Raw genomic sequence first — 25531 nt, forward strand, 5'->3', positions numbered from 1 at the left:
GAGGGGCGAACGCGGGGTTGGGGGCGGGGCCGGGGCGGGGCCGGAGGAGGCGGAAGCGGCGAGAGAGCTCGGGCCGCAGCCATATAGGAGCCAGCGTCCGGGCCGGCAGAGCGGCGTCGGCGGGGTTGGCCGGGGCGGCGGGGCGCTAGAGCCTGGGCGGGCGGGCCGAGGGCCGGGGTCGAGGCCGGGGATCGGGTGACTGGCGGGCTGAGCTCCCGCCCCCGCGCAAGGCCGGGGAGTATGCGGCCGGGGGCTCCGGGGCGGGGCGGGCGGCGGCGGCTGCAGCGCTAGCGGCGCAGGGGGTGGGCGGCGGCGGCATGAGGCGCGGGGCCGGCGCCCGCGGGAGGGAGGCGCTGCCGGCGGCCCGGCCGCTCCCGCTGCAGCTGCTCGCCGGGCTCGCCGTGCCCCGCTTGCGGGGTCCCGGACGCTCTCGTCCCGGCCGCCGCCCGGGCCGCCCGTGGTGACCATCCGCCGCGCCGCCCGAGGCTTCACCCGCGCCCTCCCCCAGGGCGCGCCCGCGGAGCTCCGGCCCCATCGCCTGCTCGCGGAGGCCGCGCCGGGCGGCGGCGAGGCCGGAAGATGGCCTGGGTGCTCAAGATGGACGAGGTGATCGAGTCCGGGCTGGTGCACGACTTCGACGCCAGCCTCTCGGGCATCGGGCAGGAGCTGGGCGCCGGCGCCTACAGCATGAGGTACCGGGCGCCCTGGGCTGGGCGGGCGGAAGCCTCGGTCTCCTTGGGGGAAGGCCTGCGCGACCCTGGGCCTCTACCGGGTGCGGCTGTTCCCGGCGGTCCCCGGGCCTCCCGGTCGCGGGGTCCGGGCCCTGCCGCGTGGTCGTCGGGGCCGGGGAGCCCCGCGGGCCTCTGCCCAGACGGGTGGCAGGGGGGGTGGCGGGGGGTGGGAGCGAGCCTGGCTCCGGGAAAGTGCTCCTGAGGGCTTCATTTTTGCTGGAAAACTGGCTGGCTGTTAGGATGGCTTGGCTTGGTGGGGGAAGGGGCTTCCTTTCCTGGCAAGTGATTTACAAGCCGCTTGGAGCTGGAATACAGTGTACGAAATAGTAGAACTTGTACTGGGAAAATACTCTTTAAGGTTTCGGTTACCCGTTCCTATTCTGTTCTACATTGTAGTCTTTCCTGGTTGCAAATTTTAATCACGGCTGTTACAACAGTAATTATGTCATAAGCGAAAGTGGACACGGTGGGGGGGAGCGCCTTAGTTCTGTATTTTGATTGCTTCAATGTGAAGTTTTTCGTTTTGGGGACCACCCTCTTAGGCTATTTTCTTTTGAAGAAGTCTTTAAGATGCAGTGATTGCACAACAAACAATAGTTTGTTTAGTCTCTGCTGCCTGTACCAGCAGCCATTCATTTTGTTTAATTTTGAAGGTTGCAACAGATCTGAGCTTAGTCTCTGGCCTTTATCCTGAAGAATGCCGTGCTTCTGTTTTTGTTTTCTTAAATAACTTCTGTCAGTTTGGTAGCTCGCTATTTTTATTTTTAGCAGCTTTATTGAAATACAGTTGATGCACTATAAATTCACCCGATTAAAGTGTAAAATCCCGTGGCTTGGCAGCTTTTTATGAAGGCTGATTCAATGAGATTTTCTAAGTAAGTTCTGTAACGTAATGCCCGTGTCTTTGAAGAGCTGTCCAGTCTCCCAGTAGCTTTCATACACCTCCCTGCGGCTCTGGGCGAGGACCGAGGACACAACCGTCCTGAGCAAAGACTTGTGGGTCAGGGCAGGCCGGGGATGGTGGAGACTGCTCCCTGAAGAAATTCAGCTTTTGGGTCTTACACGGGAAACTTTGGGCACTAAAGGACTCTCAGAAAGGAGGAGGTGTTTCTTAGAGCGTGGAAGTGGGTGGGGGAAAGCCTTTCGTCACCAGACTCTGACCCTGATTGGGTGGGTATGTGCTCCTCTCCCTGAACTTGGCACTTCCTCTCGGCACTTGTGCAACTTGAGGGCTCTGGGTGAGGTGGCTTATTTTCGGGAACAACTGTTTCACTTGAAGAAATTGATCTATTGGAAGTCATAGGGTCATCCCGGACAGGCGTCCTGCAGACCGTGATTCCCCACTTGAAAACGTGGGCCTCAAGCGCCACGCAGCTCCTGGAGGCTAGTTAAGGCACCTGAAGGGAATGTAGCGTTTTCGGCTGAAAAGCTGCTTCTCACTTCTCAGTTACAGGAAAAGGAGAGTTTGCTGCCAAGAACTTTGCTTATTGGGGTTATTTTGAGCTTTTACTTTTTTCCTAGAGTTTTGTTTGTTTTAGTGACTCAGCCAACTAACGAACTTTTATCTATGGTTTATTCTGTGGAAAGGAAAGAAAATCATGCTATAAAACATTTCCCTGACCTTGTTCTTAAAATAATGCCTGACATCTTACAATTACTGGTCTCTTACAATACTTGCCACGGGGAAACTTTCCATTGGATGTTTTTGGTTATTGTTTCACGGTGTACCATTTCATCTAAATTTCCAGGTATCTTTGAAGGCAAATGCCAGGTTTTCAAGGAGCTCGTTTAGTTTAGTTTTGTTCTTTCACATTCAGTTGGGTCCTCAAAACTGAGGAACCGATGAGAGTACTTGCTTGCCTCTTGCAAATTCAAGGCCCTTGATTTGAGATTCAAACTTGGGCAGTTCCGAAATGGACTTTCTGTGGATTAAGTCTGAAGAAAGATGTAGGCTGTCGCAAGCCTCCTGTGATTGCACTCGTCCTTCCCTGGCCTAGACCTGCAGCCCTGAGGAGGCTGGATCTCAGGGGGGCCCGGTGTCTTTTTAATGCACGTGTGCGGGCAGGCAGGCTCTTTTCCCCTGCATCGGATGGGAAGTAAGGCCGTTGCTGCCTGGCTTTCCCTTTGATCTGTTCTCCCGTAAGTTCAAGAAGTAAATTTGAGGTGCAAAAATGGACATTATTGGAGAACGGACTTCTTAATAAAATGGAAAGCTGCCTACAAAGTAAACTTTTCTTTCGTGTTCCAGAGTGAAGTGTGCTTACCGTATTTGCTCTTTGGGTGGTTTAAGCCATTTTTAAAGACTTTCTAAGAAACGGGTTTCTGTGGATTTGGGGGAAGACGGCTTGTAAAAAAGACGGTTTCTCTCGATGGTCTGACTTAAAAATCTGTTTGCATTAGGGCCCCTGGCTGGCTCCGTCAGTAAAGCATGCAGCTCTTGATCTCGGGGTCGTGAGTTCAAGCCTCCCGTTAGGCACGGAGCCTGTGTGAAAAATAAAAATAAAAGATAAAAACCCGTGTGCGTTAAACAGCGCAGGCTAACGGTGTTGGGGGACGTTGTGGCAATTTCTCGTATTACCTTTGCTTCTCCTTTCCACTTGACTTTGGTTCGCGTGTTTTCTCTGCTTCTCTTCCTCCCCCGTCCCCCCTCCCCCCTCCCCGTGTCTGCGGCTGTGCCACGTGTGTGCACGAGGTGTGAGCGGCTGCAGACTCTGTTGGAAGCAGCGGGGCGGCTCGTGAGTGTTTCCGAGAGTGTTTGCGCTCGTTACATCCGGAGTCTAGAGACGGATGAAGAGATCCTAGGAACTTCTTAACCAGCCCCTCCCTTGGAAGCGGGTAACCCGGAGCCCACAGACGTTACGGGGGCGGCGCGCGTCAGCTGCCGGTGGCACTGCCGTTCCAGACCGAGGCCGAGGTTCCCCTCGCCGAAGGACGGAAGTCTGAAGCCCCTCGGAACTTGGAGTCTGGGTCATTCTGTTTTGCGAAGTGAGGGGCAGACGACCACGTGGCCTCTAGAAAGTGACTCTTCAAAACTTTCTCGAGGGGGTCTTTGGGGCCACCTGAGTTTGGCTGACGCGAAATGTATAGTTGGAGCAACGTAATTTTCAGGACTTAAGTAACGTGAGCTCTTTAGATGACACGTAACGCATTAAGTCACCACCTCAGCGAGGGGCACTGAGGGGACCTCGGGCCCGAGGCTTTGACCCCGCTCGTCCAGAAGACGGCCCTGGGGGGCCTCAGTCCCGTCAGCACAAAGGATCCAAGGACACACGGCCCCGCGGTGCCAGCAGCGAAGTTCGTGGAGGCGGAAGGACGCCGGCAGGACGCGAGGGGCGGCGAGCCGAGGGGAGAGCGGTGCCCGCCGGCTCTCGGGCTTCGTCGTGTCGTTAACCAGGGGCCGGAATGGCTGCCGCTCGGGGTGGGCGTTTCTCGGAGGCCGAGCCTCGGCTTGCTGCTTTGGTCCCGGGGGTCCCGCCACGGCACCCTGAGCCCCAGGGAGATTCTAGTAGGGTCGGGCAGGGTGACGAGTCCCGCGAACTTGAACCTTGCCCGACTTCGGCAGCCGTCTTGGCCTGTCCGCTTTGAGCCATCGCTCGCGATTCTGTCTTGGGGCGCCGCCGGGACCCTCTGGCTGCCTCCTGGCCGGCCGCGGCTTCCTCTTGGCGGCCTCCGGCCGACTGCCTCCTCGGACACGCTCACGGTTGTTTTCCAGGAAACGACGGCCCGCTTTGTTCGGTTTGGAGGGAATTTGCCGGATACCTAGGTCTGAATAATCGTAGTTTGTTTTTCTTTGTTTTGTTTTGTTTTTTATATTTATTTATTTATTTATTTATTTTGAGAGACGGAGAGGGAGTGGCAGCCTGAGCGGGGGAGGGGGGGGGAGGGAGGGGGGGAGGGAGGGAGAGAGATTCTCAAGCAGGCTCTGTGCTGTCAGCAGGGAGCCCGATGTGGGGCTCCGGCCCCACAACCTTGAGATCGTGACCTGAGGTGAAATCAGGAGCCGGAAGCTTAACCGACTGAGACACCCGGCTGCGCCTGTTAGTTTTTCTTTCACGTAAAACTGATACTTTGTGAGAGAAACTGCCGGGGCGGCCTGCAGATCAAGCGGTGGCATGACAGCTTTCCTTGGGACCACCCCGAGGTGTGCGGCAGAAACGTGTTCTCCCCGCCCAAGAGCCGCTGTAGCCTGAGATTAGTAATTACCGCGCGGCGGCGAGCCCTGCTCTGATCCGGGTCCGGTTTGGTGCCACTGCCCCGGCTCGTGCGAGGGCACCAGCAGTTCTGATCGCCGTCGGCCGAGCGCAGATGTCATCGGAGGGAAAAAGGCAGATCACGCTTTGCTGGGATTCTGAAAATAACCTTGACCTTCCGGACCCCCTGAAAGAGTCTCCGTTTCCTCGGGATTCCGTGGACCACACCTCTGCCCGCCGCTGGTTCGGCGCGTGCCTAGACTGGAGATGCGCAAAACAGGTGTTCTTCTAAAGGAAGAGCAGACCCGGTATCGGGGCTCGGAGAAGTCGAGTAGCCTGCCACCGCGTGGCTCAGCGAGCGGCGCGGCTGACGCTCCGGGGCCGGGCTGGGCTTCCCCTCGTTTCCATTGCACCTTTTGGCCGCCTGCCAGTCAATACGAGTAGTGGGACGCGCTCTTTCTGGATAGAAGGAAAACCTGCCCGGAAGGCTATATACGTGTTTCTTCTCCGTCTTGTTGTGTTTTGCTTCCCCCCCCCCCCCCCCCCCCCCCGCCCCGGACCTCAGTGAATTTACTAGTTCTGATCATTTGTAGGCCCTCAGACTTTCTAGTCAGTTTTTCTAGTTATTTTTCATGATCAAGATAAATATGAATAAACGTTTAAAATATGTATATTTTTTATCTTTATATATTTTTTAAACGTTTATTCGTATTTATTTTGATTTTTTTTTTTTTAGCGTTTACTTATTTTTTTTTTTTTAATTTTTTTTTTTTTTTTCAACGTTTATTTATTTTTGGGACAGAGAGAGACAGAGCATGAACGGGGGAGGGACAGAGAGAGAGGGAGACACAGAATCGGAAACAGGCTCCAGGCTCTGAGCCATCAGCCCAGAGCCTGACGCGGGGCTCGAACTCACGGACCGTGAGATCGTGACCTGGCTGAAGTCGGACGCTTAACCGACTGCGCCACCCAGGCGCCCCTAGCGTTTACTTATTTTTGAGAGACAGACAGACAGACAAAGTGCGAGCTGGGAAGGAGCAGAGAGAGGGAGACACAGAATCCGAAGCAGGCTCCAGGCTCCGAGCCGTCAGCACAGAGCCCGACGCGGGGCTCGAACCCCCAAACTGTGACATCATGACCTGAGCCGAAGTCGGACGCTTAACCGACTGAGCCAGCCACCCAGGCGCCCCAACAGTATTTGTAAATAGTGGTAGATTTGTTTCTTCCTGTATGGTCTTTACATTTCACATTCTTGCCTTGGTGTGTTGGCCGTGGCTTTGCTGTAGTGTTGTTTAGAACCACTAAAAACTTGATTCTTTGATCTTCTTACTGATTTTAGAGAAGGTTTCCAAGGTTTCATAAATAGATGATCTTTGTTCCTAGATGAGATTGGTCCTCAATTTTATTTTCTTGTACTCCTGTTATTTTTTTAAACATCAAGACCTTTTTTTTTTTTTTTAACATCAAGTCTGTATCACTTTCAAGTGAGTTGGATAGCTTTCTCTCTTATGGGCTAAAAGTTGTATCTATGTATTTAGATATGTAGACTGTATGCCCAACGTGGGGCTTGAACTCACGAAGAATCTCACGCTCTACAGACCGAGTCAGCCAGGTACCCCTAGAAATTTTTTATGAGATGAGACTTAACGGTTTCTTCAAGATTTTGTAAAGCTCACCCGGAATGCAGCCTGGATTTGGTGATTTTAATTTTTTTTGCACAAAGCAGATGTTTGGACATGTAATTTATGCAGTGGACATAGGAATATTCAGAATTTATGAACGTTAGCCAGTTGTGGTCATTTTACTCTTCATATAAAATTGCTTGAAGTTTTTAGGTTTTAAAAAAAAGATCTCTGTATTTGTGATTATTCCCTTTTACCTCACAGGAACTCCCCGTCTTTTCCTGCTTTTGTGACCTATTTCAGAGGTTTGTCTGTATCTTTAGTGCCTTGCATGAACCCAAATTTTGGGGAGCACCGTCAGTTGAGCACTTGAGTTTTGATTCGGTTCAGGGTTTGCAGGACTGGTTCTCAGGATCGGGCCCTGCACACAGAGCCCGCTTGGGATTCTCTCTCTCTCTCCCTCGCTCTCTGCCCCTCCCCCACCGTCACGCCTGCACCCACGTGCTTTCTCTCCCTCAAAATAAATAAACATTAAAAAAAAGAAACCAGTTTTGGTTTTGTTTTTCTTTTAGGTTGGGTTTTCTGTTTTATTTTTGTGGTTATTGTCTTCCTCAGGTTCTTGCTTGCTCTGGTTATTTTCCAACTTCTTTGGTTGGGTGCTTTCTCCTCCTGGTGTTTGTCTTCTAATAGATACATTTAAGGGTGTATATGTTTATCTGTAACTGTCTCAAGATTTGAAGGCAGCACCTTTGTCGTCATTTAATTCTATTGTTTTCTTTTTCCTTTTCCTATTGTCGTTCTTCATAGATCCTGGATATAGTCTTTGATTATGCATAAATGTCATTAATACTTCACCTCCATGATTTGTCTTCCCGTTGTCTTTTGGTGGCTTTTGAGCTGACGTTCTTGATTTTGAGATGGTCAAATCGACTAATGTTTTCACTTACAGAGTCTTTCTCTACTGTGAGGGTCAAAGATATTTTTACAGTCTTTTCTAATGATCTGTTACTTTATAGACTATGCCTAGGATTACAGTCTATCTGGAATAAATTTGTTTTTGTTTTTGGTATGGTATGAAGTAGGAGGCCAATTGCACTTTTCCCTACTTGAAAAGACTTTTTACTCGAACCTCTTCACAATGCCATTCTGTTCTAAATCAACTGTCCAGAAGTGTGGTGTTCTGTTTACAGATTCTGCATTCTGTCCTTGTGTTCCGGGGGAATACTCAACTAGACCATGCTTTGTCATAGTACTCTTGGATTTGGTTTGTTCATACTTAATTTGTTTGTTTGTTTGTTTGTATCTATATTTATGGCTGAAATGAGCTTTTCATTTTCTTTTTAGTTCCGTTTGTAGCCAGTTTTGACTCCAAATTACTTTACACTTATAAAATGAGTTAGGAAGTATTCTCTTTCTGTTCTGTTGAAGAGTTTGTGTAAGAACTGCCTTTGAAAGTCTGATAGAACTTGCCTGTAAAACCATCCCGGGGCAGGGATTTTCTTTGGGGGGAAATGTTTTAACCGTGATATCAGTGTCTGTAGGATTTTTTTTTTTTTAACAGCTTTTTATGTCTTGAAGAAAGTTTTTGTTTCTCTTAAGATTTTATTCTCGAACTCACAACCCCAAGATCAAGAGTCACATGCTCCACCAACTGAGCCGGCCAGGTGTCGTTATGTCTTGAAGAAAGTTTTGATGTTATCTTTTTTTTTTTTTTTTTTCTTAAGTTTTTTCTAAAGTTTATTCTTGAGGGAGAGAGACAGAGACACAGAATCTGATGCAGGCTTCAGCTCCAGGCTCTGAGCAGTCAGCACAGAGCCTGACAACGGGGTTTGAACTCCCGAGCCGAAGTCAGATACTCAACGGACTGAGCCACCCGGGCACCCTGTGATAAGTTCTCTTTCTAGGGCACATTCATCTTATCCATGTTTTCCAATATATTGGCACAAAGTTGGTAGTGATATTCTCATCTTTTTAGTTGTTATGTCATTAGTTATAACTTCTTTTTCATTATACTTGTGCCTTTTTGATCTGTCTCTCCTAGACATATGTATAAGTTTTTTAGGGCATATTGGACCAGATCTTTTGTGCCCTTAGTATTTGTTTGTCAGGACTACGAGAAATTCCAGATTTTCAGGTCGCTGCTTTTCTCCTATATTTTGATCGACAGTAAGAGAGAGACAGAGCACAAGTGGGGGAGGGGCAGAGAGAGAATGAGACATAGAATCAGAAGCAGGCTCCAGGCCCTGAGCTGTCAGCACAGACCCTGTCCCCAGGGCTCGAACTCACAAACCGTGAGATCATGACCTGAGCCGAAGTCGGACGTTCAACTGACTGAGCCACCCACGCGACCCTGCCCCCCCCCCCCCCCAATTCTTTACCCATCTCCCGCTTTCTTACCAGTTCCTAACTTCCTTCCATGTTGCCCTCTGGAATTCTCAGTTTGTCATCAGAAAATCCCCTTAGTGGGGCACCTAGGTGGCTTCGGTTCAGGTCATGATCTCACGGTTCGTGGGTTCGAGCCCTGCATCAGGCTCTGTGGTGACAGCTCAGAGCCTGGAGCCTGCTTCGGATTCTGTGTCTCCTCTCTCTGCCCCTCCTCTGCTTGTGCTCTGTCGCTCCCTCAAAAATGAACATTGAAAAAATTAAAAAAAAAAAAATCCTGTAAGTGGTCAATGTTAATTGGTTGAATTGTGCCCCCCCCCCCCCCGAAGGATATATTGGAAGTCCTAGCCCACAGGACCTCAGAATGTGACCTTATTTGGAAATAAGGTCTTCATACAGGTAATCAAGTAAAAATGATGTAATCAGGGCAGGTGTCGGTGTCCTTATAAAAAGGAAACATTTGGGCACGGAGGAAGACTTAAGGCACACTGGTTGCTGCTGACCATGTGACTGGAGTGATGCGTCCACAAGCCAGGGAACACAAAAGATGTCACCAAATCCCAGAAACTGGGAGAGAGGCCCAGAGTAGAGCCCGCTCACAGCCCTCACAGGGCGCCAACCACACTGACACCTTTATTGCGGACTTCTGGCCTCCAGAGCCGAGGGACACACGTTTCTGTCTTAAGCTATCCGGTTCTTGGTGCTTTGTTGTGACGGTCCTGGGAAACTAACGTAGTCAACTCTGTCTCTTAATGATGACTTTTCCTCTGAAGCCCTCTCAGGCGGTGGTGGTCTGTTTCCACAGGCCTAGGGAAGGACCCCCTTCCTTTCATTGCCATCTCAAGCTACGCTTCCTGTCTCCTTCCTGGCAAGACCTCCCAAGTTTGAATTTCATGTTACCAAATATCAACCAGTCACCCAATTATTGCAGTCATCTTAGTGATTTCTGGGTCATTCCTCATTTCGGCGCCCCCACCCCCCGAGAGAGAGAGGGGAGAGTGCGAGTGAGCAAGGGGCAGAGAGAATCCCACGAGAGGGAGAGAGCGTGGAGCCCAAAGTGGGACTCGAACCCGGGAACCATGAGATCGTGACCTGAGCCAAAGTTGGACACTTAACCGGCTGAGCCACCCAGGCACCCTGGGTCGTTCCTCATTTTTAAAATTTTAGGTCCTGGTTCACTGTCACTATCTGACACTATTGCTGTTTTAATTTTTGGTGATTCAGAAGACACTTAAATGGGCCTTCTAGTAGCCTGACATTTCTGTTCCTTGTATCTTTCTTACAGTGGTATTATCTTTAGCTACTCAATCTTATGGTTAGACCTTGACATTTCCAATCGTGCAACCCACATATAATCTCAAATTCAGAGTTAAGCGTTAACTACCACCTTCTACCCTCTCAGCTCATTCCTTTAGGATCCTCCTCTTGCTCTGTCATTTGGCCCATCTATGGTCGTTGATTCGACTCAGTTCGCCTTCTTGAACACCTTTTTTTCCTCAGCCACTTTTAATTTCCATGTGCAATTGTTGTAATTACTTCTTCCTTGTTAATATTCCGTCTCTCTTGGCCCTCTTGCTTTATTCCCCTCCCACCTTTTTTATTGCAGCAAAACTGTAACCCTGATTAAATGTGACACCTAAGACACCTAAGCAGCTGAATGTGGTCTAGAAAAGCAGTGAATGGGTCTTACTTGAAGTTCACAGCCTCGGCATTCAAGTGCATCCTTTTGCCACAGCTGCGACTGTGCTGCTCCCACGGTGGCCTCATCCTCTGCTCCCCACCCCTAGCACTTGATGATTCCAGGACACTCCAGGACCCCTCCTCATCTCTCCCACCTCTTCTCCCCATTCCCGCTTTCCAGTGATTGATTCCCTTTTTCTTTAAACACAATATCTTTATTTTTATTTAATTTTATTTATCTATTTAGACCCAAGTTTGTTAGCATATAGTGGAATAATGATTTCGGGAAGATTCCAGTGATTCATCCCCCATGTATAACACCCAGTGCTCATCCCAACAAGTGTCTTCCTTAGTGCCCCTTACCCATGTAGCCCACCCCCCACCCCAACCCCTCCAGCAACCCTCAGTTTGTTCTCTGTATTTAAGAGTCTCTTCCATTTTGTCCCCCTCGTTTTTATATTTTTGGTTCCCTTCCCCTATGTTCCTCTGTTTTGTGTCTTAAAGTCCTCATATGAGTGAAGTCATATGCTATTTGTCTTTTCTCTAATTTCACTTAGCATAAAACCCTCCAGTTCCATCCACGTAGTTGCAGATGGCAAGATTTCATTCTTTTTGATTGCTGAGTAATACTCCATTGTGTATATATACCACATCTTATCCTGCTTTGGTTATCTGGGCTTCCTGAATCAGTCAATTGGTATATTTCATCAGTTCTGGAATTGCTCAGCCTTTAGGTCAAATACTGTCTCTGTGATATGTTTTCCTCTTCTGGGAATTCAATTCAGTGTAAAATTGTCTCACCTTGTCCTTTGTTTCTTAATGTCTCCTTTGCATTTTCCATAACTTCTTTTTACCTATATATTTCTGTTTGAGCTGCTGTTAAAGCTAAGTTCTTAATTTTATCAATTTTATTTTCCAGTTTTAGAAGTTCTGTTTGTTCCTTTTTATTTTACTGTCCCTTAAAATTTTCTCTTCCTTGCAGATCATTTGGGCTTGTCTTTTATTTACATTTTCTTAAATTTATTTTGAGAGAGAGTGTGTGTGAGTGAGCAGGGGAGGGACACGGAGATGGAGAGAGAGAGAGAGAGAGAGAGAGAGAGAGAATATCTCAAGCAGGTTCGATTTCACAAATGGTGAGATCGTGACCTGAGTGGAAACCAAGAGCCAGTCGCTCAACCAAGTGAGCCACCTAGGTGTCCCTGGGCTTGCCTTTTGTATTCCTTTATACAGAGTAAGCATAATTTTATCATATAGGTCCAATAATTCCAGCATCTGAATTCTTTGGGGGTATCAGTCTGTGTCCAGTTAGGAAAATAGAAACCATTTAGATGTTTCAAGCAGAGAAAGATGTAGTGAAGTAGTTGCAAAGGTGCTGGAACAGTTTGGGGAGGAGGGCTTGTTACCTGGTTGTGCCTGGGGGCATGGCTGCCTTGGCCTAGAAATTTCCTGTAGCCACCCTCTGTGCGCCTGCCCGCCTCTGTCTTTTCCTACTCCCTTTTCACTTCCCACCAGTGCTTCCCTTTGGGATGACTTAGCAAGACTCCAGCTGGCAAGAAGTCTTGTATGTGTAGTTTGAGACCTCGAACCCCTCTGCAACAGAGGCGGAAAAGAGCTGAATACCAACAGACAGATCTGGAACTGGGTATATGCCATCTGTTGTTTTTGCTGTTGGTTCTTGCTCCCAGAGTCTTGTTTGTCTTTGTGTGCCTGGTTATTTTTGGGTACTGGCATTTCAAAATTACTTGTAATAATTTGAAGCCTTGAGACTTTTCATTTGCTTGTCTGATCCCTGGGAGCTCTACCTGTCTGGGATGTGGGATTACAAAAACAGTTGACTCCTGGGACTTTCTTTCCTAAGGTTTGGCTTAGTAGACATGAGGATGTTAAATTACCTAGATACCTGTTTTTTTTCATTTTAATAATGATTGATTATTAGGGCTGCAGTTGGTTCATTGATTCAGCAGGTATTTGAGGCTCTAAATGTTGGGGTGAGTCAGTGAAGTGAAACAAATTTGGGAGATGGTTGTATACTTAGGGGTGGTACAAACTTAAGTCCTGTGTACTGTGGGAAGGTGATAAGCTCTGTGGGAAGATAGAACAGGACAAGGGGAGTTGGGAACACGGATGGGCGGACTGCAGTTGGCAGGCTGTCGCTGTGAAGGTGACATTTAAATGAAGTGAACTAGACGGACATCAGCAGAAGAGTAGCTCCAAACCCAGCACCAGTACAGACGCCTTGAAAGAGGCAGGGTGGGAGGCTGGTGTGGGGGCCAGGGGCAGTGAGGACAAGTAGAAGAGGGAAGAAGAGCAGAGTGGGGCCTTGCCGGGACCCTAGTTCAAATGAATTGGGATTTCAATAGCAAAGGATCTTTTTTTTTTTTTTTAAAGATTTTATTTTTAAGTAATCTCTACACCCAATGTGGGACTCGAACTTACAACCCCGAGATCAAGAGTTGCATGCTGTACTGGCTGAGCCAGCCAGGTGCCCCTTTTTCTCATCCTTAAAATGCTTACGTATATACAACATAAGAATATATATATATATATAGAGAGAGAGTATATATATATATATATATATAGAGAGAGAGAGAGAGAGAGAGAGTATATATATATATGAGTATATATATATGCGTATATATATATATGAGTATATATATATATATATATATATATATACACACATACTGATCTACCATGGAACAATCATGATTGTTTTTCATGAAGACAGTTGCTCTAAGTCTTAAAGCACTGTTTTTCAGCCTCCTGAAAAGTTTTTATATCTGCCGCAAAGTTTTAGATCTGTGCCCCTCGGGTGACCCTCAGGTTGCAGTGTTGAGAAGAACGCTAGAGGATTGAGGACCAGTGCTGACGGTGTGTTTCTCAGTTATACTTAAGTGCTTAGGAGCGTGTTGGCAATTCCCAGGTGCGAAGAGGGCTAGTGGGTAATTAGTCTCTGAATAATCAGTCTGGTGCTTTAATAGAGTGTGTGCAGGGAGGAGCGAACGCAGTGCAGCCTTTCTCTCCCAACTCATTTATTTACACTTTTGGTTTTAAATTGAATTTCATTAAAATGGACTAGCCAAATATCTGAGTATGTTAACAGCTTTGGGGGGGGGGTGGGGAGCAATTCAGACAAGCCCTTGCTAGTGGTGTTGATAAAGTAGTTATTCATTTGGATATTTTGTTATTACTTTACTTTTTTATGGAGGAAGGAACATAGAGACATTATCAAGATACAGGTGTACAGAACAGCGATTTATCTCCAAAGCAAATACCAATAATTCATACATTAATGGTGGGAATGTAAAATGGTGTATGTATCCTCTTTGGAAAGCCCTTTGGTAGTTCCTTAGAAAGTTAAGCAGAGTAACCATATAACCTGGCAATTCTCCTAGGTTTACACTAGCAGCAGCAGCCCTGATGCCCCAGAGTGGATAAACAGACTGATCCATCTGTTAGATCCGTCTAATTGAAGGGAGTATCATTCATCCCTAAATGGGAATGCTATAGCAGCGGGACCTTGAAAACCTCAAGTACAAGAAGCCAGTCTCAAAAGGCCATGGGATTCTCTTTGCATTAAATGTTGAGAATAGGCAAGTGCATGGGCACCTGGCTGGCTCAGTAGGTTCAGTGTCCGACTTCAGGCTCAGGTCGTGATCTCGTTGTGGTTCATGAGTTCGAGCCCCACGTCGGGCTCTGTGCTGACAGCTCAGAGCCTGGAGCCTGCTTCGGATTCTGTGTCTCCCTGTCTCTGCCCCCCTTCCCTGCCCACACTCCATGTGTGTGTGTGTCTATCTCTTTCAAAAATAAATAAACATTAAAAAAAAAAAAAAAGAATAGGCAAGTGCATAGAGACACAGTAGGTCACTGCCAGGACTAGGGTTAGGGTCGGGCAATAGGGCTGGGGAGTGACTGCTAACGGGCATGAGATTTCTTTTTGGGGTGATGAAAATGTTCTGGGATTAGATAGGATAACTGCACAACTCTATTAATATGCCAGAACCCACTGAATGATTAAAAGGGTGAGTTTTTATGGAATGTAAGTTATCTTTCTGCTGTTTTTGTAAAAAAGCAAAGCAAGCACATCCATGTGTTTGGGTTAAAAGAGAAGAATATAGGCAGTGCCCCAGAAGGCCCCCCCCCCCCCCCGCATCCCCCCAGCCGGTGTGCCAAGTTATCCTTGGGGAGATAGCAGCTGCTTCTGCAGCAACTGTCTGCTTCTCAGAAGAAGCCACTGTTTCAGACGAAGCCTGAAGCTTTATGCCCAGCATTTACCAGGCCTAGCGGGGCACTTTTTGTAAAGTACCGTCTTAATCAGACGCTTCTTTGTGATTTTATGGTGCCAGTGTGACCTACCTTTCAAAACAGGTAGCTATGCACTTGCTCTTTTTTTTTCATAGAAATAATATGGAGTTTAAAGTTTTTAAAGAGTTTTTTGAAGTAGCATACATATTATTGTTAGATCTCTTGCTTAATCAGCATGGACTTTATTAACTATTAAATACTTCTTATTTTATCTGCCTAATCATAGCTGCTCTCCCACTCTCCCCCCCCCCCCCCCCCCGCCCCGACCCACGCTGGAGAGATGGGTTATTAATACTATCTTTTGGGGGAGCCAGATTAACATTAATACTTCTCTCATTCTACATGACGTTTCTGGGCTTAAATTTTATGTTATTTATTTTTTTATAAAAGTTTATTTATTTATTTTTTTAAGTAGCGCCTGGACCTCACGCGGGGCTCAGACTCCCAACCCCAAGATCAGAAGTTGCATGTTCCACCAACTGACCCAGTCGGGTGCCCTTGAACTTAAAGTTTTAAAAGAAGCTACCCCTACATGTTTTTATATGCTTTCAAGTATTTTAAACTCAAACTCAGGTCAATGTTGATTCCTTTGCCTTTCAGCGATGTCTTGGCGTTGCCCATTTTTAAGCAGGAAGATTCCAGCCTTCCGTTGGATGGTGAGACTAAACACCCACCCTTTCAGTATGTGATGTGCGCCGCCACCTCGCCAGCCGTCAAACTGCACGACGAGACGCTCACTTACTTGAACCAAGGTTGGTATGGCTGGATCGTGTTTTGCCGGAAGAACTTCGATATATCCACGGTGGCACTACAGCCTAGTCTGCTGGTAACAGCTTGAAATTCGATTATGTTTCTTAAGTTCGACAGCTTCAGTTAACAGAAATTGTAGGAATTTTACTGTGAGCCAACGAGGTAAAAGTTTGTGGAAGCCGATTTGCATCAATAAGGTCTGTGGAACAAGATCTATTACAGGGTTTTTCAGACCAAATCCAGAGGAGGAGCAAGTAGGAAAGGATGTCAGTTATTTTTAGGAACCCTGGTTTCAATATGGAACTTGAGAATGAATCAGAAATCCAGCTAGCAAGGAACCTGGGTCTCAGGCCTGAAGCAGGTTTGTGCTGAAAATAGACAAGCTGCACCAGGATGGAGTCTGTGGCTAAAATAAACCGTGTCAAATTTTGTCCACCCGTATCTTGTCTGCACTTGATGAGAATATTATGTTTTGGTGATCTGAAAATGAGAGCTGGCAGAGTGGAAAACGGATGTGGGTGTAGAATTTACTTTTGGAAATTATAAGGGATTTTTTCTGAGGTACCTTTAGCAGTCTGGGCATGGGCCAATGTGACTGACCAAATTAAACAAAAGTACTTTGTTACACAGCTCTTCATTTGTTGGATATACATAATGAAAGCATGTTGCTCCTTTAGTTTTCTTTTAAATCTAAAGTTTCCTTTTTTTTTTTTTTTTTAAGTTTATTTTTTTGAGAGCGAGAGAGTGAGCAAGGGAGGGCGGGGGGCGGTGGAGGGGAGAGAGAGAGAGAATCAGTCCCAAGCAGGCTCCGCACTGACAGTGCAGTGGGGCCCAGACTCACGAGCCGTGAGATCATGACCTGTGCCGAAATCAAGAGCCACCCAGGCACCCCTGAACTTTTATTCTTGTAAAAACAGTAGTACATACTCTCATTGTAGAAGGATTGGGAAATACCTCAAGAGATAAAGATGAAAATTGACTGTAGCTGCATCCCACCAAGAATACTTTTTAGTATTTTAAATGTTATTTTAGGTGTATTTTCTTGTGTATATTTCAACAAAATTGGAATTAACACCTGTTTGCTTAAGATATATTATGATTATTTTTCCATCATTAAATAGGATCTTTAATTCCTTGAACTGTGAGCTGTAGATTTTAGATTATTATGAAATAATAGTATTCTGAAATATGGAAGAATAACTTATGCTAGCCTTTCATTTGATCTATAAATTTAGGATCCATGAGGTTTTACAACCCAGGTTATTCTACCATAGCACCCATAGCAGTACCCTAACTTTGGTGTTAATATTGTTTGGGTAGGCCTTCTGTTGTTTGAGACTTAAGTGTCCTATTTGCAAGAACCTTAAGTGTATATGGTAACCTGTTTTAGATATAAAAAAATATCAGAAGAAACTATGTAGGGGCGTGGATATCCACTGTAGCTGTATTTCTAATGACAAGGGAGTCACGTGCATTTCTCTTACTTGGGGAATAGTTGAGTAAGTTCTGTTGTGTGCATACCATGGGATGAACGAGTACACCCAGACCCCTGTTTAAAGGAATGTGTTGGATGTGTCTGTCTGTTGGCCTGGGGAAACATCCATAATTTATCACTGTTACTATTAAACTGGGAAAAGATCTCTCATGTTGATAAAAGTTGCCAGCCACCATCTATAGTCATAATGTATTAGACTGACGTTTGCTGAGTGTTTACAATGTGTGAAGCATTGTACTAAGTACTATACGTGTGTTATTTAGTTCCCCAATAACTCCTGAAGTTTTATTAACCCATTTTAGGAGTGCCTGACTGGCTGTCCGTAGAACAGGAGACTCTTGATCTTGGGGTCATGAGTTCAAGCCCCCTGTCGGGCATAGAGCTTACTTAAAAAATGCATTTTACAGATTCGTAAGACAAGGTGAGAACAGTTGATTAAATTGAATTAATGGATATGATGCACTTACAAGCTAGCCAACACATAGGAAGTCCAATATGACCTTTATTGCTGTTCCTGTCACTTACAACTAAGTAGCTTTAATGGTTTCTGATCACACTGGAAACCAACTATTTAGACCTTGGTTGATGTGTTAGTTTCCTGTTGCAGCTGGATGAGCAGTTTTTGCAAATTGCGAGAACCCAACCTAGTACTAGATACCGGTTCCATGACTCAGGAAGTTTGCCAGGTTTATTGGAAAGTGTATTATTACAAGCTTTTAAATAAGCCAGTCAGAGTTTTAAACTGTAGAAATAGCATTTTTGCACTGCTTAGGAACTGTGGTGGGCAGAATAATTGTTCCCCAAAGATGTCCATGCCCTAATCCCCAGAACCTGTGAATATTTTACCTTATATAGCAAAAAGGACTTTGAAAATGTGGTTAAATAAAGAGTGTTAGGGGCGCCTAATGGCACATGTGACACTTGGTCTCAGGGTGGTGAGTTCAAGCCCCACATTAGGGGTAGAGATCACATTAAAAAAGTAGTAATAAAGCGTGTCGGGATGGAGAGATTATCCTGGATTATATATAGGTGGTCCCAGTGAAATCACAAGCGTCCTTACAGAGAGGGAGGTAGGAGAGTCGGAGTCAGATTTGAAGACCGAGGAAGAGGCCGTGAGCCAAGGGATATTAGTGGCATCAAAAACAAAACCAAAAAACCCCAAAAACCACAAGGAAGTGGATTCTACCCTAAGGCCTCCAAAAGGAACACAGTCCTGCTGACTGCTTGATGTTGGCCCAGTAGACCTATGCTGGACTTCTGAATTCCAGAGCTGTGTGATAATAAGTTTGTATAGTTTCAGGCCACTGAGTTTGTCGAAATTTGTTATAGCGGCAGTAGACAACTATGACGTCAGCCGAAGCAAATGTGTACCAGGTGGCTGATCTCCAGGCTGGTGCGGAGTAGGCCACTGCTGTGTGTATCAGAGCTGTTTCCACAAGGTGGGCATCATCTACTCTTAGAGTCTAGATGAAAACACTTGCATCATATGGTACCGCCTCCTTGCTTACCTCTGAAGGCCTTGCCAAAGCTGGGTCTCGAAAGGGCATCTCACCAAGTCTGAGCTCTTGTGCTTGTGCATGTGTGTGCGTGTGTGTGTGTATGTGTGTGTGTGTGCCCTTGTGCATGTATGTATGTTCACATATGTGAACTGTACACACATGTATAATGCATATATGTGAATATAGTGTATTTGTGGAGCACCCGTTAATGACGGAGTAAGAGGTATCCTAGACTGTTGCGATGCTGTCAAACAAGGAAACGAATGTAATGCATTGCGGTTACTTGCAAAGGAGTCATAATGCAATTTAAACAGCTCTAGATTGAATTAGTTCTTAATTTCGGCATAGACCGGTAAGCCATTTAAACTAAGAAGGATTTTGAAATCTTATTACCTGTAATATTGCACAGTGGTGGATAAAGCATTATATTAAATGAACCCTGTGCAAAATGATACAATTGTATAACCAGCCCTTGCAAACCAGGCTGTTTTTCTCTTTGGCATAGCACTTTGGGAGTGTTTATCGTAATACGGTATTTATTCAGCTGCTAAGGAAAAGATGGTTAATTCTTGGCATTTTACTCAGGGCTTTTTGAATATAAAGTTTACTCCCAGGAGAGGGTCCTGAGGGCCTCGTGTTGGAGAGAGTACTGATGGACTGGCTGTTGGCAGCTTCACATACGCAGTGGCTCCCCAACTGTAGCATGCTTTGGGGTTACCCGGAGGGCTTGTCAAAACATGATCGCCGTGCCCCATAGAGCTTCTGTCTCTAGAGGTCTGGAGTAGGGCCGGAGAATTTGCATTTCTGACAAGTTTCCAGGTGATGCCGCTGCTGCTGGTCTGGGGACCCCTGCTTACATATTTTAATCACTTTGAATATTCAGGCAAGTATGCAAGCTTCCTTCACCACTGCCTTATGGATGGGTCTCCTCAGTTGAGTGTTGGCACGTGCTTGTGCCATTCTTTGGCTGTAGCTCGGTCACTGCCGGTAGGTAGCCTACCCTTAAAGTTCATTGCTCACCTTCTGCCTCTTGGGCAGCTATTGCTGAAGAATATTTGCCATTGCATAAAACCATAAAGAAAAGATAAATTCTGTGTAGTCTTAACGTCCTAGGCAGGTGTAAATTGGAACGAGTTTTTCAAGTTGTATTCGATGCCTCGGAGCGTCAGTTTTTGTACTGTTTTGAACAATAGAAGTACAGAGTTTAAAAACTATAATTGTGTCTTCCTGTTTATGCTTGAGCAGCTAACCTCCTCTGCCCTTAGGTGACAAGAATTAGTCTCACTTTGCGAAGTGAAAGACTGTAGTCTAAATGCTGCGGGGCCCCGGAGGGTGGAGTAAAGGCAGCTGGCTCTCCCCTGGGGTGGGGATCTGGCTGCAGTTGGGCCGCCCCTTGTCTTACAGCTGCACCTGAGTCCTCAATGCTTCCCTCCTTATGGGAGGGATGTGACTGCTGAACCCCTTGATTTTCCCAGGTCAGCTTTTTGCTGCTGTCGGATGAGAAATACCTACTCATTGGAAGGCCAACTTCTATTTGGAGAACCCAGGTTTTAGGCCCTAGGAAATAGCGTGTCTGTTGGATTAAAAATACTGTTAATTTTTTTTTTTTTTTCAACGTTTTTTATTTATTTTTGGGACAGAGAGAGACAGAGCATGAACGGGGGAGGGGCAGAGAGAGAGGGAGACACAGAATCGGAAACAGGCTCCAGGCTCCGAGCCATCAGCCCAGAGCCTGACGCGGGGCTCGAACTCACGGACCGCGAGATCGTGACCTGGCTGAAGTCGGACGCTTAACCGACTGCGCCACCCAGGCGCCCCTAAAAATACTGTTAAAAAAAGAGAAGAGAGAGACGAAAACCAATATGTAAGAAATAAAAACTTGGAAAGAAAAAAAAAGAAAAATACTGTTAAATGATAGAAGTTTCAAAAAAGAATATATTTCTTGTTAATTTCATTTTACAGCTGTGCATTTCCCTGAGGTTAGCTGTGGTTCTTGTTATAGATTAAAGTTCTATATTAGGACCTTAGAAATCAATTCTTTGAACTTAGCCATGGGGAGGGGAGGGGTGAGGGACTGTCACAGCTTGGGCTCCATTTGCTCTGGAGTCCATCTGAGGAAGCTAGACTGGGTGGGGATGTGAACTCACAACAATTATAGTTTTCGACTGTCAGTGCTTTTGCATTTGTAAGCCAAAAGAATAAAAAGTCAAAACTTCAGGGGTGCCTGGGTGGCTTAGGTTAAACCTCGGACTCTTGGTTTTGGCTCAGGTCATGATCTCATGGTTCTTGAGATTGAGCCCTGCATTGGGCTCCGTGCTGACAGTGCACTCTGCTTAGGATTCTCTGTCTCCCTCTCTCTGCCCCTCCCCTACTCTTGCGAGCACGTGTGTGTGTGTGTGTGTGCGCGCGCACGCGCGCTTATTCTCTCAATAAAACTTAAAGTCAAAACATTAAAGGTAAGTTCAGAATATAAAGTTGGAAACAGGACTAGTGGGAGCCTGGGTGGTTCCACTGGTTAAGTGTCTGACTCTTGATTTTGGCTCAGGTCATGATCTCACGGTTCGTGGGTTTGAGCCCCACATTGGGCTCTGTGCTGACAGCACGGAGCCTGCTTGGGATTCTCTTGTCTCCCTCTTTGCCCCTCCCCTGCTCTTTCACGCAGGTGCATGCATGCTGTCTCTCAAAAATAAATAAATAGACATTTTTTACAGAGTTTAAAAGAAAATAAGAAAATTAAAATAGGACTAGCAAAGCAGAGTACTGCTGTTGTGTTAACTGTGTACTCCATTGATACTGGAGTCTTCTTTATATTTCACTTAAAACCTAGACATGTTTCTGGAAACTATATTATTAAGAGATTTATGGAAGGGGATCAAAGAGAAGGAGAAATTAAACCAATGAAGGCCTGGTTGTTCACTCAGTGAATATCATCTCTTTTTCAAAGATTTTATTTTTAAGTAATCTACACCCAACGTGGGGTTGGAACTCACAAACCTGAGATCAGAAGTCGCTAGCTCTACCTACTTAGGCAGCCAGGCGCCCATAGGGAAACCATTTAAAGAGGAGCAAGTGTTACAGAGCCTGTTGTAGAAACTTACTTTGGATTTGAGAATAGAAATCGACAGTGCTTTAATACAGGAGCAACGAAGCCTGAGATCTGTTTGTGAAAACATTGAACTTTGTATTGAGCATAGAGGTGTCCTGTTAGGTTGACTAGGAAAAACCATACAAAAGAAGACAGGAACACGGAGACGTCCTTATTTGATTTTTTTTTTTTTTAAGTTTATTTATTTTGAGAGAGACGGAGACAGCGTGAGTGGGGGAGGGGCGGGGGGGGGGAGGGGGTGGGAGGAATCCTAAGCAGGCTCCTCGCTGCCAGTACAGAGCCCGATTCGGGCCGAACTCAGGAAACTCAGATCAAGACCTGAGCCTCAACCAAGAGTCAGAGGCTTAACCGACTGAGTCACTCAGGCACCTGATTTGATTTTTTTTCAGTGCTGAGAATTTTGAGATTTTGAGGATCATAAAATAATCCTCACAGGACAAGTTTTCCCTCCCTCCTGGGCAGGTTATTTCTCCCCTGTCCTCACCTACTTGGTTTTTAATTAAACATTTTTTTATTGATCTGATAATTAACACAAACATTTTGTTAATTTGCCTAAATTTTTGTGAAGTTGAGTGTACTTTTAAATGTATAATAGTATAGTTTTCAAAATACCTATTCATATACTTTATTTTAAAATTTATTTCTTACTGTTTTTCTGAGTTCAGATCCATTGTTAAGTATGCTGCAAATTTAACTTTTTAAGAATGTCTTTTGCCATAGTATTATCTAGTGGTAATCTCAATCTGTTGAAAGACTTAAGGACTTTTTCTTAGTAACATACTATATGTAATGGTTTTCCTTCACCAGCCTTGGAGTGATTTGGTTGTGATTTAATAACCTTTTGTTGTATTTTGACCATATGATCTAGTACCTTCTGTATATATTTTTTTTTTTCAACGTTTTTTATTTATTTTTGGGACAGAGAGAGAGACAGAGCATGAACGGGGGAGGGGCAGAGAGAGAGAGGGAGACACAGAATCGGAAACAGGCTCCAGGCTCCGAGCCATCAGCCCAGAGCCTGACGCGGGGCTCGAACTCACGGACCGCGAGATCGTGACCTGGCTGAAGTCGGACGCTTAACCGACTGCGCCACCCAGGCGCCCCCCTTCTGTATATTTTTATACAAGGTATGCGCCATTGGAGTGTGGACTAGATCATAAATATCCTCAGCTTCATATGCATACCAGACACACACCTTTTTTTTTTGTTTTTCAAGTAGATTTATTTTGAGAGGGAGCATGAGCAAGTAGGGGTGGGCAGAGAGGGGGGGAGAGAGAGGATCCCAAGCAGGCTCCACACTGTCAGCACAGAGCCCGATGTGGGGCTTGATTCCATGAACCATGAGATCGTGGCCTGAGCCAAAATCAAGAGTCGGACACTTAACTCACTGAGCCACCCAGGTGCTCCTGTAAGCACTCTTGATTTTCTCCATATCAGATTATGCTGTCGTCGTTACTACTTAATGATGGGTAATTGAGAAATCATTTTTGTGGTTGCGGAGTACATTCTTGACTGTTGGCAACAGCTTACATTCCTAATGATACAGGTTGGTGTGTCGATGTCTATTTGTGTTTTCTTATGGACATTAAACAATGAGAGAATGTGAGTTGGGTCCATTGGGCACAAGGAAGAAGGTTTTAGATCAAAACGTGGTCTTGGCTCGCACGAAACTCAGTACACAGATGTTCACAGTGTCGCTACTCTTAATGGCCAAGAAGGAGAACCAACCAGATGTCCGTCAGCTAGTGAATGGCCAAACAAAACGGGGTACGTTGTTGCGATGGAATATTTGCGGTAAAAAGGAGTGAAGTGCAGGCACACCTCAGACAGAGGCAGCGCAGGTTCTGTTCCAGACCACAGTAAGTGACCCTTGCAGTAAAATGAGTCAGATGAGTTTTTCGGCTCCTCAGTGCACATGAAAGTTCTCTTTACACCATCCTATAGGCTAGTCAGTGTGTAATAACCATGTATATATTTTAGGTAAAAAAATACTTCATCGCGGGGCGCCTGGGAGGCCCAGGCAGTGAGGAGGCCAGTTGGTTCAGAGTCGGACTCTTGATTTCAGCTCAGTTATGATCTCACAGTTTGTGCGTTTGAGACCCGCATCGGGTTCCACGCTGAGAGCGCAGAGCCTGCTTGGGATTCTTTCTCTCTCTGCCCCTCTCCTCTCTCGCTTTCTTTCTTTCCCTTTCAAAATAAATAAACTTCAAAAAAAATGCTTTATTGCTAAACAGTGGGTTACAATGACAGTTCACCATAACAAACACAATAATGATGAAAAAGTGCAATACTGTGAATTACACAAATTGAAATACTGAGAATGACAAAACGTGACAGGTACAGCGCGAGGACTCTTAGTGACGTGCTGTTGGAAGGGTGGTGCCGATCGACCTGCTTGATGCAGGGGGTCACAAACCTCCCGTTGTAAAAACCGTGGCATCTGCCAAGGGGGATGCAGCAGAGTGCAGTGAAAGGATATCTGCCCGTTGTCCTGCTGGGACACGCGTGAACGCTGAAAGCATGCGTAGTCAAGGAAGCCGGTGAATCACATACCGTGTGACTGATTATGTCCGGTGTGAGCCGGGCAAGTCCCTGGAGACAGAAAATAGAGTGATGAGTGGTTGCCAGGGGCGCAGTGGGTGAGGGTGGGAAGTGCCTGCTGAGGGGTGCAGTTTCCTTTTCGGGGTGATGAGAATGCCCCATGGTTGGTAGTGGTGATTTCACAATTCTGAATATGCTAAGCACCAGTCAGGTCTTAAAAGGATGAATTTTATGGTATGTGAATTGTATCTCAGTAAAGCCGTGGTAAAAAACTGGTCTTGGATTATGCTTGTGTGTATAATAAAATGTTAATGTGAGAGTCTAGCACATGAAAATAAGCCGTCAGAGAATCTCTTCATTCTTCTGTCATAGTGTACGAAGGAAAGGATGATGTGGTTTGTAGGAAAGAAAGATCAACCTGAATGGTTTCTCTAGTTGAGAGGCCATTGAAGTTTTATGTTAAACAGCGATGTTCTTTGTGTGGACTGTCGGTGATACACAGTTTCTTTAAATTCAACAATTTGTTCAAAATAGGTCAGTCTTATGAAATTCGGATGCTGGATAATCGGAAAATGGGAGATATGCCCGAGATTACTGGAAAATTGGTAAAGGTAAGGATGATCCATTTTGATTCCTAACAGGTATTGTTTGCAGTGACTGAAAAAAGTAGCAGGTTTGCTGTAGAAGGTTTAGGTTTTTTTGCACGAGAGTCGTTCTTTTAAAATCATTTAATTTCACTTTAAGAAGTAATGGCTATACTGCAACTCTTGACGTTTTGAACTATATTTTGTGTCCTTGTCTATAAAACAGAAATGATAGCAGTTACTGGGTTAAGTAAATGTGAAAGCCCTTTGGACACTAAGGCACCACAGTTGCAGCCATGGGGGAGAAACCCACCACCACAACAGAGACTTTTAAGTTTTTCCTTTAAAAGTAAAAGAATAATGTGGGGGGAAATGTTAAGTGTTCATATGACACTTTTAAAGCCCTTTTATTTCACCTCTTAAAATCTTTCTGAAGACTGGAAATCTCTGTGCACCCTGTGTCCACACTGAGACGTATCTGAATGAGGGCGGTCATTCCAAGTGTAGGAGGCATAACCATCGGCTGGCTAGTCCATTCCTTTTAGGATAGATCTTCGGGACCGTCCTGCTCCCTCCAGTGTCCTGCAGGGCATCCTCTAGCCTCTGCCTGTCACACAGAATGGTGTACTATAGATTCGGTGGCATT

General features: G+C 45.9%; 1 protein-coding gene across 2 annotated transcripts in view; it reads left to right on the forward strand.

The window, feature by feature from the left end:
* The first annotated feature begins 516 nt into the window (after positions 1-516).
* Positions 517-25531, forward strand: part of UBP1 (upstream binding protein 1) — a 51472-nt gene continuing 26457 nt past the window's right edge. For both annotated transcript variants that reach the window (XM_058729272.1, XM_058729273.1), the window contains exons 1-3: positions 517-692; positions 15511-15662; positions 24836-24912. In XM_058729272.1, the coding sequence (XP_058585255.1) occupies positions 580-692; positions 15511-15662; positions 24836-24912 (342 nt within the window). In that variant the 5' untranslated portion in view covers positions 517-579. The remainder of the gene's footprint in view (positions 693-15510; positions 15663-24835; positions 24913-25531) is intronic.

This window comes from Neofelis nebulosa, chromosome 5 (genome assembly GCF_028018385.1).
Source record: "Neofelis nebulosa isolate mNeoNeb1 chromosome 5, mNeoNeb1.pri, whole genome shotgun sequence".
Classification (NCBI taxonomy): Eukaryota; Metazoa; Chordata; class Mammalia; order Carnivora; family Felidae; genus Neofelis; species Neofelis nebulosa.